Source organism: Haliaeetus albicilla, chromosome 1 (assembly GCF_947461875.1).
Source record: "Haliaeetus albicilla chromosome 1, bHalAlb1.1, whole genome shotgun sequence".
Lineage (NCBI taxonomy): Eukaryota > Metazoa > Chordata > Aves > Accipitriformes > Accipitridae > Haliaeetus > Haliaeetus albicilla.
The window spans coordinates 36,154,877-36,168,771 of record NC_091483.1 but is presented as its reverse complement, the minus strand read 5'-3'; the positions used below and the strand labels follow the sequence as shown (position 1 = coordinate 36,168,771).

At 38.4% G+C, this 13,895-nt stretch overlaps 1 protein-coding gene across 9 annotated transcripts in view; it reads right to left on the bottom strand.

Annotated features, from left to right (window-relative positions):
- Positions 1 to 1,332: 1,332 nt before the first annotated feature.
- Positions 1,333 to 13,895, bottom strand: part of TRIM2 (tripartite motif containing 2) — a 118,441-nt gene continuing 105,878 nt past the window's right edge. For all 9 annotated transcript variants that reach the window (XM_069785424.1, XM_069785467.1, XM_069785450.1 and 6 more), the window contains 4 exons: positions 11,242 to 11,410; positions 9,490 to 9,560; positions 6,844 to 6,984; positions 1,333 to 5,820 (listed from right to left, as the gene is read on the bottom strand). In XM_069785424.1, the coding sequence (XP_069641525.1) occupies positions 5,668 to 5,820; positions 6,844 to 6,984; positions 9,490 to 9,560; positions 11,242 to 11,410 (534 nt within the window). In that variant the 3' untranslated portion in view covers positions 1,333 to 5,667. The remainder of the gene's footprint in view (positions 5,821 to 6,843; positions 6,985 to 9,489; positions 9,561 to 11,241; positions 11,411 to 13,895) is intronic.

Below are 13,895 nucleotides of genomic sequence, written 5' to 3'. Positions count from 1 at the left end.
GACCATTGAATGATATGTGAGTGGTTAGCACTCTAAAGAAAGAGATCCTGCTTATCGCAGGATGGGTGCCCAAAATACATGCACCCTTCGTTATTTTGGCATTACTCTCCCTGGTGTTGTTTCTCATTGGTGAGACTGGGCTCTGTATTCTGGTTTACAGAACTTCTAAAAGATCCTGCTGCAGCATTTGAGTCAGTATTCAAACAAGTACCATGGGAGTGCCAAAGGGGAAGTTGGCCATTTACTGCAGAGTTTTCCTGGTAAAGGGCAGTGTTCCCCAGTCTCGATGTCCTGCCTGCCTGTCTGTCTGATTTTGCTCAGTGGTGGAGAGCCTCTGCTGTAATAATCCAGGGGACAGAAAAAATTTCTAGCCCATCAGTGAGAAAAGATTGGGAATGCGACAAGAATCTTGCCTACTCAGCCTGTCTTCCAGGATATCCTGTGCCATTTCCTCCATTCCTCATGGTGTTTTGTGCATGGGAAGGAACGGGTGCTCTGCAACTCTGAATGTCAAACCAACACTGCTCTGCTTCAAGCTGTGCAGTTTTTTTAGCTGGCAGACAAATAAAGTCTTTTGATTCCTTTAGAGGGTTTGGGGAAAGATCCATGAAAAAGGGTAGCTGCTCAGTATTTCAGCTGTCTCATTTCTGAGTGTCCTGCTGGCAAGCAAACACACATCACCAGTCTGACCTCTCTAGTCCCCCCAGCGAGATTGTTTCCAAACCAAATGATGCGTCTGAAGATTCTCTCATACTTTGTGAGTGAGTTCCCAATCACACTGGGTTCTCAAAGGATTCAGCTTTGGAGAGTTCACCAGTGACCAAGAAGACATATTTACTATCTAAACAAAAGGTTAACATAAGATGAAAAATTGTTCTTACATGAAAGGAGTCAGATTGAACTCCTAAGGCAAATTTTCTGTTCTTCTACAAGAATTTAAATTTGGTTTTCTGCAGCAGACCCTTGAAAGGTTGTAGCACAGCATAGCTGAAAGGTACTATGTACTTCCAGGATACAAATTAAAAAGGTTACTACTGATAATCTTACTGCCACCAATGACAATGCTAATTCTGATGACTGAACTGAAGAAGGAAGGGAGAAGACAAGGAAGCTCCAGTTCCCACCTTCTTCCCAAGAAGGACCCAACTCCCTCTTTCCTCTGTGTCTCCATAAACGCTAAACACCCTTGAAACCAACACAGTGTTCTTGGCTTGTGTCCTGTGGTGTCAGGGGTTCCTTTTGGAAAAAATTGCCCATCTTCCTGCATTATGGGGCTATTTTTAGGGACAGTGTGTATGAGACATATGAAAAATAAATCCTCAGTCATGAAAATAACAGAGGAAACAAGCTTTATTTTTATTATTTGAAATTTTTGTGCGTGGTAAAGGTACACATTTGACTCTGGTTTTCCTACATTTCCAAGACAGAGTAATTTTTTTTTTTAATCATCGGCTAAAGCATCAAGAATACTGTGGCACACAGGAAGCTAAAACTACACACACACACAAACACTTTGATGCGCATCTTTCATCCTTGACCTTCAGGAGACAAAGTTTGTATTTAGCCTCACAGGGATTTAAAAAAAAAAACAAAAACAAACCAACAGCAAAAAAACCCCAAGTGAGAAGAATATTTCATTATGAGTGTCAAGAGAGTGCAAGGCTTACACGTACACAAAACATACGAGATTGACATACAAAGATGGAATGTACAAAAACTTTTTTAAAAAATCAAGAAAAAAGACAGACTCACTCCTAGAATTGGAAAGCTGCAGCGTATCAACTGGTAGAGATTTCTAACAGGGGCTACTGCCAATCACTATGCAGCTTAGGGAACATTCCCGTGTCATAAAGCCAAAGCAAAAGTGTCAGGGTTAAGGCCGTGTTGCTCACAAACATCAACTGAAGTGCTGTACATTCATCGGAAATAACACAACCCGTTAGGAATCTTCCCACTCCGTAGCACAAATACCTTTCGCGCACTCTCCACAAACAGGCCAAAACAATCACTGCTCACAATTCTTAAAGAAAATTTTCAATGTACATCATGATTTCATAACGAGCTGTCACCCACAACTGAAAGTCATTTCTTTATAGCAAACACAACATATTGGGCACTTGTAGTTCTCATTATGGCAACACTAGATCCTTAGTTATAAAAATATCAACATAAAATCGAAAGCCCTCTAGCTTTTACAGAACAAAAGAGCATTTACTAATAAATAACTCTCCATCTACATTAGGCAAATGCTTGCCTAAACCATTTTCCTTTTCTTTTTCAGCTATCTTGCTGCTGGTTTAGCCTATGTAAAAATCCCCTACTGTTTATATTGGATTTATCTGAACATATCCTTTTATTCTATTCACAAAACAATGAAAATATAGTTGGCTAGTTTGTCCTAAAATGCTCCAAATTACACAAGATCTGATAACCTTTTGAGATTACTTTTGAGTTGAAGATTAGTTAAATGAAGCACATACTTTCACCATTAATGCTGTGCTGCTAGTCAATTAGCATTCCAGGGAAGTCAAGGGAACATTTGGTTATACCTGAAATCTGGCAGCAGAATGCCTATAAAGCCTTTAATAAATGCTAACAACTCAGCAAATCAAGTAGTGCAATTTTGACGTTCACTTAATTGGATGAGAAAAGAATCTACCAGCTTTTTAGAACAGAATTTCTGCTTTGGTTGCTCTTTGTAAGGTTTGTAAGCCAAGCATTTTAGCCAAATTGGCTTCAGAAGCACACCGTAAAAGCAATGTGTTTCTCAGTTTCCCAGTGCCAGGTGGATAAGGTCAGGCCTTGGAAGACAATGCCCTATGCCACTGAATTTGAAATTGTAGCTGGCAGCATTAGCTATCAGAAGGAACTCCAAATTAGTGACATTTTCATGTGCAGTAAGTGCTGCTTTGGTGATAATGTCGGAAACCTCAATAATGTCTGAAAACCCAAAAGACTATTCAATCTTAAGAAAAAATCCACACCACCCCTAATAGCTGTTAGGTGGGTTCTAAGGGGGTTGTGTGCAGAATTCTGTATTTCATCAGGGTGCACTGGGCTGACATAGGTTATATAAAATCCTGGTAAACAATGCTGAGTCAAAGGGACTGAAAATCTTTTGAAGAAAAGTTTGTACATGGAATAGTACAGTCTTAAGTACATGTTTTGATATATAGGTTAGGGTCTGATTACTGTGGTTCTCAGAGATCCTGGCAACAGAGGATTTGGCAATGTTTCCTGAGTGGAAACCATGCAAGTTTAGCAAAATGTTATTATACAAATCCAAATTTGGAACTAGATTGGATTAATAGTATCCATAACTGACAGCAACAGCACATTTCTCATTTTCTTTTTACATTTTTATCTCAAATAACCCATGCAACCTCTTTTCCTTCATAATAAATACAGTTAAAATGCTACATACCTTTTCTTCATTGATAAATTAGCCATTTAAGGGCATTCCAATGTCAGAAATTGTTTGTTTGCCAGAAGGTTACATATAAGGACACTTAGAGGAAATTACTTGATCATCAGAAAATTTGGTCTACAACTTTGTTAAATTTTGATAGGACAGTTTATTGTGTAATGACTGAGATTCTGAATTTTAGGACAAACTCAGTTCAAGCAGAGGATATTTTGTTCTCTTGGTAATGACAGACTTGATTTTTATCATCTCAAAAATGTTACCACCAGTTTCTTAGCTGCATTATGTAGTCCAAACCTTAAGCCTTATACACAAAATATTTATTCAAATGAAATAAGCAAACTTTTCTTTGCACGAGAATTTGTAAATTGGCTCTATGTGCAAAAAATAAACAAGGGAAAGAAGAGGAAACATCTTTAAGAAACAGTAATTAAAAAACAGACAAACTCCACATTTAAGAATTTCGGGGTCTGCATTTTTACAAGTCAAATGCATCTTTACAAAAAAACCATTAGTTTTTCTCAAAGTCATTGAAACAACAACCTTTTAGAAATAAGACAAATACTTATAACAAGTAATTTAACAAAGATTTCTTTCAATTTTGCAAACATGCTTAAGATACTCCCCTGCTCCTGACCCAATGCCCTTTTGTTTCAAGGCCCTAAAAATGAGAAAAGAAAGACAATACTTCCCAGGCTATCATAGGCATTGGCAGCAAGCTCACCAGTTCCTCAAACGAGGTTTAAGAGTGAGCACTACTCTATCTATATTAGGCTATGGTAGCAATTCATCCTTTGACCACTGGATTTAGAAATAATAATAAAGCCAATGCTACTTTAAAAAGGACGAGTTCACACTTAAAAAAAACAACATTAAAAACAGAACCAAGTCATATGATTGTAAGCATTTCCAATTAAATTAATACTTCAACAAAGAACACAGTAGAGAGATCCAGCAGGAAGAAGGAGGGACATTTTTCAGAGTACTGCCATAGTCAAATGGCATACATATGTTCCAGTTTGCTGAAATAACCTACATTTGCCTTTTTTCATTTTTGTGGCAATCAGGCATACATACATACACACAAACAAATCGGAACAAATCTCACAGTCCTTATTTTGTCCTCTAACAAAATTCCCTTTGATGAAGGACTTCAGGAATTGGTTCAAATTCATTCTTATTTGTAATGTATTTTTTTCTCACGTAAAAACAAATAGCTTTGGTAACCCTTGGTTTTCCTATACAACCTCTGTTTACCACAGTTCCTTTGGTTGTATAATGTAGGTCCTCCATAGGGGTACCTCTCTGGCTTTCTGTCCTGTGTGATGCTGCATTTTATTTTATTGGTTAATACAATGAGTTGCCTTAAGGAAACATGGCAATGAACACATATGAAAGAGTGGCACACATGAGGTTAATTGAGTTGGCATTGTAATAACCCTGATCCTAATGAACTAGTTTGGTGTCAAAAGGTCTGTCGTTATACAGAAATTCAGCTCTCATTAATGTATCACTACAATTAAGTTTTTCCAGAGCTTTAGAAATGTCAGGTCTCTGCAAAGTCCTTCCAGCATATTGAGCAAGAGGAAGAGTGAAAAACAAGCACATGAAACAATCCTTCATTAATCCCACATGAGTAGGGAATTTGCATTGATTCTCATAGTGCTAAACGTTGAGCTGTGTTAGGTCTGACAGTTAGAGCTAGACGGATTTTGTGAGACTTAACCTTATACTAAAAGGACCTACTTGTTATAGATAGTAAGACTGAAGAATGTTAAAAGTGTAATACCTACCATGATAATGAGATCTAGAAGATTCCCAGGATCACTTCTGGGTTAAATAATGCATAACAATGATACTTCTTCAAATTTGGAAGCTCTGAGCAGGAGCCACCCTTCGCAGTCTTCAAAAAGCTTTGGGGATTTTTCCCAAATTTTTCTCATTTTTGCCTGATTAGTTAATTCCAGTTCCATAAGTTGCAGTTTGCATTTAATATCACATTGTCTTTATTAATTCAGTTAAAGAGGATTTTGTGTATTAACCCTTACAACAAAAAGTTCAGTGAGAAACGTAAGAGGTGCAAGTCCTATGTAAACAAGGTAAGTTTGGGAATTAACATGAGAAGTCCATAAGAGACTCCTTCATTATTAAAAATGAACTCAAAGTAGGAGATATCCTGCATTGGATCTCTAGGACCAGTCTTTTCTTAAGGGTGGACGATTATCCAGCTCCAGAGCTCATTGCTACTGTAAGTATCGATAGACCTTGAAGCAGTGATTTCCAGAGTCTGCAACTACAACATGGCCATCTGAAGTAAGGGCCAGACCTTGGGGACCATAAAGTGGGTCAGCAGAGGTGTTAATGTAGGATAAAAATGATCCGCTTCCATCAAAAACCTTTGAGGGTGAGAAAGCACAGAATAAATGTTATGAATAAAAAAGAAAAATAGCGGACACAAGTCTGCTCTCAATTATACCATTATACTTCTTATTTCTGAAACGGCTGACATACACTAGAATAAACAAGGGCAAAATCTGATCTGTTATTCTCATAATATACAAGTTTATATACAAATGTATTTTCTTATTAAAAAGAACTAATTAAAGCTGCCAGAATCTTTGGCAAGAATTAAACATGCAATGAAATAATAATAAAAAGAGCACTCGACTGTTCCTTGTTCTAAAATAGCCAACTACAATAAATCAAACTCAATCAGGAACTCAACCAACACCTTGTTTTCCTAACAAATACTACCGTTGTGGCTAGCATGACTCTTAGGTTCCCACACATAGAAAACCAGGAATTTGTTTACACTGTTGACAGTGCTTCCTGAGAACAGCTCATAAGCGGCTCCCTCATCTTTATATTCAGTGAAAATAATACATACACTTAGTTATTTAATAGATGTTCTTTGGCAAATAAGAAGCCTTTGTGATTAGCACTTGAAAGATAAAAAGAGTGCAACTCTCATAACTTAAAAGCAGAATATTTTCTCAACATTTAAAAAAGATGATAAAAATCTGCTGCATTTGCCTCAGGGTCTATACAGATCATTTGCTTTTTCATATTTTCCACCATGTCTCTAATCTTCTGTTGGTGATTATAAATTACTATCATCTCAGCAATGCTTGCAAGTCTCCTTAGTCATCAAATAGCTTTTGGGGAACTACTTGGAGACAAAAGCCTTGGTCACAGTAACCATCAGAGTTGCTAGCAGTCACACTGGAGAGTCCACGATCTGACACCACCAGTTCTAAAACTGGACAGACAAGCAATGAGGCATATAAAAGGTTGTGTTAGAAACCACATCACTTCCAATGCTGCTATCCTGTTTCTTGGGAAGTCTGAAGACTTCAATGGCCAGTTATCAATCCATTAGTTTTCCTAATCAAGCACCTTTGAAATACAGACATTTCTACCTGTATTCGGCTGTTTCCCCAATCTGCTACGATAATATTTCCATTAGAATCTACAGCCACTCCAGTTGGTGCATTAAATTGTCCATTTCCTTCTCCATTTGATCCAAACTTCAGTATGAATTCTCCCTCCTGGTTAAATACCTGTATGGGTTAAAACAAAAACCTGAATATGGCATCGTATCAAATATTAGTAATCTACTACACACACACACACAGAGCTCAGACACAGAGATGGAGGTCCCCAGGAACCCTTCTGCAGCCTGTGCATCTTTCAAGAAGAGCTGAGTGCAGATACAGCACTGGGAGTCAGTCCTACAGAAACACAACTGAGCAGATACACTCTTCTCTGACTTTCATAATCTTAACACATATTGAGAATCATGGCACGCTGCTCTCTGTATAGACAGTTCAGCAACTGAATTCTCTGTGATGTTAACAGGTTTAGATAGCAGAAAGATGGAACCAGTCAATGACTATTCTGTCAGTGACCTGGATGCACCAATGGAACCAAGTGAGATAGAGGATGTGTAATTTACATATTACCATAGCCATCTCTATTTATTTTGGTCCATCTTGGACCCAGGCCCAGCTGTGCCACAAGGTCCAACAGCGTTCTTGGAGACCAGCTGTGGCTTGCACAAGAAAATGCAAAGACCTGACGAGTGCCAAATGCACACTGAAGTGCTAAGAAGGGGAAGATGTGAGGAAATCATCACTCACAGTGAACAGAGAAAAAGCATTTGGGGGAGAAAATTAATGAAGTACCAGGTTGGTGCGTCAGATGATTAAAGAAAGTAGAAAAAAGTCAACTAATAAAAAAAACAGGCAAAGATGTATTGCTTTCTCCCTGGGTTAAAATGGGGATGGCAAGTGACTGAATTAGAGAGAAGATTACATTGAGTAGGATTTTCCATAGAAGGTGCCTGCAGAAAGGAACGTGCTTGAAGGTTAATGGGGGAGGAAGGATAATGTTGCCGAGTGAGGATGTTTCATTCAAGACACTGGTGGCAGGAAGAGGCTTTGGGACCCGTAAGAGTGAAATTTATTTATTTATAAATGTATTTGTTATTTAAAATGAAATGTACTCTCTGCTCTTTTCCCCACCATCTAACAAAAGATAACAGCATCACCCAGATTATAAATTACTCTCCAGAGTGTCAACAATTATCTGTACCAATTTAGAGAGCACTACAAAAATAAGAATGTTTTCCAGTTAGTACCAAGTTGTAACAAGTAACATTTTTATCCCATTGAGTCACACCAGAGACAGACGGGAACGCTCTGTTCTCATTAGGAACGCAATAATTATAAATTTGCTAAGAAGCCACACTTCTTACATCTCTTCACTTGCTTTTTTTCATTTTAGTTTGCCCTTGTTAACTTTCTCCAGGCATTCTTGTTACCATGGTAAATCCTGCTGGTAGAAGGGTAATTTATGGATTCATAGGCCTCCTGCAGCTAAACCACATAAACAATCTGCTTTAGGGCTCCTGGAGCAGTCTTGGTTTCTTTGTTGTAATCCAAACCACATGAGTTGCCACTTCCTTTCTAATTCCAAAAGGATACAAGAGCAAGGTCATCATTCAAAAACTAGATGATTCAGCACTGCTCAGGACATGAGGGTGTCTATGCTTAGACAGGGATTGCCTATTTCAGGTGAATATATAAGATTCATCATTGCAATTATGAACACTTAAGAACTGGACTGAGGGTTCATCTTTGTGTTCAATCAGAACAGGCAGCCATTAGGTAAAATCCCAGGGATTTCACTGGTGTGTGGGACCGGCACACATGGCCTGAGAACCCGGGTAGGACAGCGTTCTGCTGCCTGTGTCCTCCTGGTGCTGCTGCTGCTGCTGCTGCGTGTTGAGGGAGGGAAAAAGAGCACAGAAAGTGACTGAAAAGGAATGTCACAGCCTGAAAACAAACAAGCATAGGTGAGTAATTTCTGAAATGGCCGGTAGCTCCTTCATATACATTTTCCACCACATGACATCTCAACATGTATCCTTGGTTTGGTTTATTATTGGGACAAACAAATATACCACCCTATCTTACCATGACTGTTTAACAGGCCACGAATCAGGACGTCCCATAGGTCTAAGGACTAGTGGCCAGTTCTGCCCAGTGCAGGAGGTACTGGGTGAAAACCGACGGTCTGTGTTACACAGTTGTTAAGAGTATCAGGTTGTAAATGGATCCAGTAATCTTAAAGCTTACAGGTATGGAATTAAAGATTGTCAGCTATCTTTACTTTGTTATAATTTTATTCGACTAGAAATGTGGGAAGCTTTTACTGGGAAATTCAAAAGCAGTTACCAGACTTACTTAAAATAGGAAAGAACATAGGGTAAAAAACAGGTTTGGCAGAGAGCTAACAAAAATAACTAAGTTGATATTATTTATCTCAGGTACAACTTATGTTTAAGCAACTGAATTAGAGAACATTATAGTGGCACCAAAGGCAACAGATTATATCTCCATTAAGCAATGTAGTGCATGCAAAGGTCTCTGAATGTGCAGTCTTTATATCAGACCTCATACATACAGAGTGTGATCTCTTTGTTTTTAACGATACTTTATTTTCCCTAAGAAAGTACCATGACAAAATAAAAAGCTTTCTAAGTTGCCATTAAGTGACAGTACCTTGACAGAATGGTTATGAAAATCCGTAACGATAATTTCATTGTTGCTGTTTACAGCTGCAAAATGAGGACCTGCAATGCAGAGGAAGAAAAACAAATAATAAAAATAATACCACTAAATAAAAAAATTGGCTTAAAAAAAAAATTATTCAGCCTGCCAGAATATTATATTTGGCTTCTGAGCAATAATTGTCAAACTGGGAATATCAATTTCATATTAAGAGTAATTTTGTTTCATGTTTTAAAAAGCTCAGCATGCCTTTTTATAAACATGAATAATTTCTTTTTCAACCAGTTGTCACTGTTATCAGTAAGAATTGTTCATTCCTTCTTCTCTCATATACAGATGACCATGTAGATATTTATGTGCTTATTAACAGGACAAAACGTGTAGTGCTTAGGCATAAAGTTGTGTATACACTGAAAATAGTTCTCAAAAAAGTTAATGTAAAGTCTTAATTGAAAGTGTCTCTGCTTTGTGTGCTCACTTCTTACAAGCATTTGAGCAACCAAGTTTTAGGATAAATACAAAAGTTACTTAGAAGAACACAGGGAAAAAAGTGTATTTTTTGCTTTATTTTGTGTATTGAACTATGTGCACAAACTTGAATAAAAAGAAATGGTAGCTTGGAAACAGGCAAGTATGTGAATCAAAATACTTGGTCCTATTTTGAGTTATTAAACAGATCAGAACTCAGTTTAATTTTCACAGTACATCAGTGTAAACTATAAAAAGAGTGAAAACCTTTACACTGAAAACACTCAAGTAATGACAATTCACCTGTTTTATGTAGCCTACCACCAAGAAAAGGTGATACATTTCTCAAATGCACTGTTACAGAGTATTCACACACTTATTTTCAGGAGGTATTCTTATAAATTTTTATAAATTAAAGAAATTGGACATACCCAGAAAATGTTGGTGACACTTAGCTGTGTTAGACCCAAAGCTCTTATAAGTTATATATATGGCACTTGTGCCATAAGACATTGCAAGAGATCTCAAGTCAGATGAAAGTAGTTACACCATTGATGGTATTTCTCTCTTACGCTGTGAACCAGTCAGAACATCAGACCAATCTATAACTACTTATTCAGAGTGACCAAACACCTGCAAAATGACCTGCATATGTAATTTGGCATCTTCATTTCAAATTTTGAAATGACAGCTATGCACTCAAAATATATCAGTTTGGGGTTTTTTTAAACTTAATTGCATGTTCTAATTGAAAGACACCATGTGCAAGCAGTCAGTTGAATGTAAGTGGCAATTTCCTCAAACAGGCATTTTCCATTTGCCTAACTACGTCTTCCTGATCTGAGTCTTAACACTATCCCATTACACTCATTTTCTAATGGGAAGATACCACCTAAGGCATTGGTTAATGTGTATCTGATCACTGAAACACAAAGGAGGTGTCTGAGTTGATTATCATGAACAGCAGAGTGTGGGCATTACAAAGCATTTATAAAATGCTAGTTAAGATCAGTCTTGGGTCACTGATCTGAAATGCTTCCAGGCACAGAGAGGTAGATAAAACAATCTGGTTACAGCTACATTTGCAGAACAGATGTTGCAGTCTTCCTGACCAATTAAACAAAGGGTGAAGTGAACAGTAGCTGTATGTTTAGTAGAACCTTTCCCCCACAGGAAAAATGAGTAGGATGTAGCGTCTTCAACATGCTCAAACATCATGCAAATGTGAGCAGAAGAGGCAAGAAGAGGGGATTTACATATTACCATCAAGTGTACCTGCAAACTGCTTGTCACCATTTCCTCGACTACCAAACCTGGTGACTATTTTCCCGTTTGGCTGGAAGATGAAGACACAGCATGCTTTATTGTCCACTACAATGATGTGTCCATTACGATCCACAGAAACACCTTTAGGGCCCATGAGCTTTCCAGACCCAATTTTGGCCTAAAAGGGAAAACACAAAACAGGAAAATACATTGGCATGATAGAAGTAAGTTAGTACAGTTCAGATTGTATTACAGGCAGACAGCGAGTTGGAGAGACATTTTTGTCATCAAAAGTTTCCCATTGGTAAGTGATTGTTTTTATCAGCTCTTATTGTGTACTTCATAATTTTGTTCGTCAGCTGAAAAAAGACTGCTTTCTGTATGTCCTTTACAGAGTGGAAAATCTGCCACCTCAGCAACTGAGTCCAAATATACAATTCATGAGAAACACAATCATCAGATTTGTGTGTCTTGATAAACTACAGCATCTGTCAGGAACCATCACAAATGGCTGTACAGCCAGCACTAGTGTACCAGCAGGATAGCAGACAGACATAAAGGACTTCTGCCTCCTACTGCATGCTATTTCTGAGTCAAGTGACCATCTGGTTATGGACGGGGAAACATGCCTTTACCACTGCCTGCTACATCAAGGCAGTCAGAGCTTATACTTGGAGCATCAGAGCTGGGTGGGATGTAGGCTATGATGTCCTGTGTTGCCTTTCTTGGGTGAATGAGACACCACGCAGCTTCTGAGTGCTCCTGGAAAGAATTTGAGCAGAGCTAAAGCTCAGGCTAACCTCTATATCTTCCACCAGATCCACGTGGGATGGCTTCATTTACTGCTTAGACACATGAAGTGTCAGCTGAAACCTGCAAAGGAGATAGGATCGTGCTGCCAAACAGCAAATAAAGTAATCTTTGAAACACTAAACAAATCAAAGCTTACTCCTGCCTTAGGTAAATAAAATTATTTCCATAATTTTAAATAGGCCCTGTGACTACCAAAAACATCTGCCAGCATAATCAGCAACAGGAGGGGAATTACATACAATATTCCATATTGTATCAATGGAAAAACCTTCAGTGGAGATGAGGTGGATTTCACACACAGTGAATTATTTGGAATGGCTAGAGAGCTGTCAAAATAACTCAAAAAATGTTAGAAGGGTTCTTTAGTAGGATCAAAAAGAAGGGGATCTAAGCAACAGCATCCCATACAGCCCAGAGAAAGCAGAAATTGAGGCAAAGCCTCTAAAGGACCCATGACCTACCTGGGCATATACCCAAGAAGATTCTAGGATCACCTTGCAACCCGTTTCACATTTTTCACCATTCTGCTCTTTTTTTCAGGCAGAGGTTCTAGAAACTGGTTTAATCTACATAAAATCAGTTGAGTTTTGCCCTTTCAGTTAGAAAAAGGTTATACAAATATGACCTAATTGTTTGGGGGTTTTGTTGTTGGAATGGAGCAACTTGCTTTCTGGTTTGGGTTGGTTTTTTTAAATGAGGGGCAGATTTGGAAGCAGTTATCCAGGTTGGTTCCAAAAGTCTGGTCTCCTGCCAGCCTCTTTACTGTGCTGGACAGGCAATCTACCAAACAGGCTGTGTTGAAAGTATGGATCCCAGAACTTTCAGATCCTGTAGTAATTTGTGAGAGACACATCCTACAAACTGAGGTCCATCTCTTTGGCAGAGAACATGATTTCCTGTTTCCTTTGGAATTTAAATGAAATAGATACTGAGATATTTGTCTTCTTTATGAAACAAGACCATTTTTCACATCACTGCCTTTGCAGGGTGGGACAGATCACCACCTAGAACAAGCAATACTTCTGACTTCTCTGCCCCTCTCCCCTACCTCCTGCAAGTGGTGAGGGGTAGCTGAAGCTCTATTAGTCTGTGGCTAACTATCAAGGTGGGACAGATTACAGGGTATGGAGAAGATCCATTACCTGACTCATTTCTCTCAATTCCCTAATGTTTTCAAAGCAAACAACCATGTTAGTATCTGAAGGAGCTCAACTACCGTTAGCAAGCCCCATGCTCCTGTTCCACAGTACATTCTCATGGGTGGGGTTGCAGGTAGAAATAGGAGCCATCCCAAAATAAAGCCGTCTAGGTTCCCTGAGGCTGTCTGGTACAAAGTCACCAGCATTACTACACAACCTCTTTCAGTCTCAAATAAAGAAAACTCCAGGGAGTAAATACTGCAGCTTCAAGACTATGCTTAGTCCACGTGCAATGATCATGTGTCTGGTTTATGTTCAGGTACATATGCTGTTATAAATTGCTAAATATTTAGGCAAAACCCACCTAATTAAATCATGCTAAAATATCCCCAGGGAGAACTATTAAAAATGACTTTGTGTTCACCAGGGGAAAGATATGAGCAGACCTACAAAATGTATTTGGATTGCATAACAACAAAGCAGCAAAAACATAAACCAAATGCAAATCAGTAGATTTCTTTCCTTTGGGGTGATTAAATCATATTCCCTTCTTTCCTCTGGGATGCCCGTGTGTTTGTCTGCTTGTGCATTGCACCACCTCCTTACCATCTTTCAGGATTCCTATGGAAAAATGACTCAGGCTCATGAGTACAGTGTCTTCCTGCCCATATAAATACATACAGAAAAAAATAATGAATAAATCACGTACTA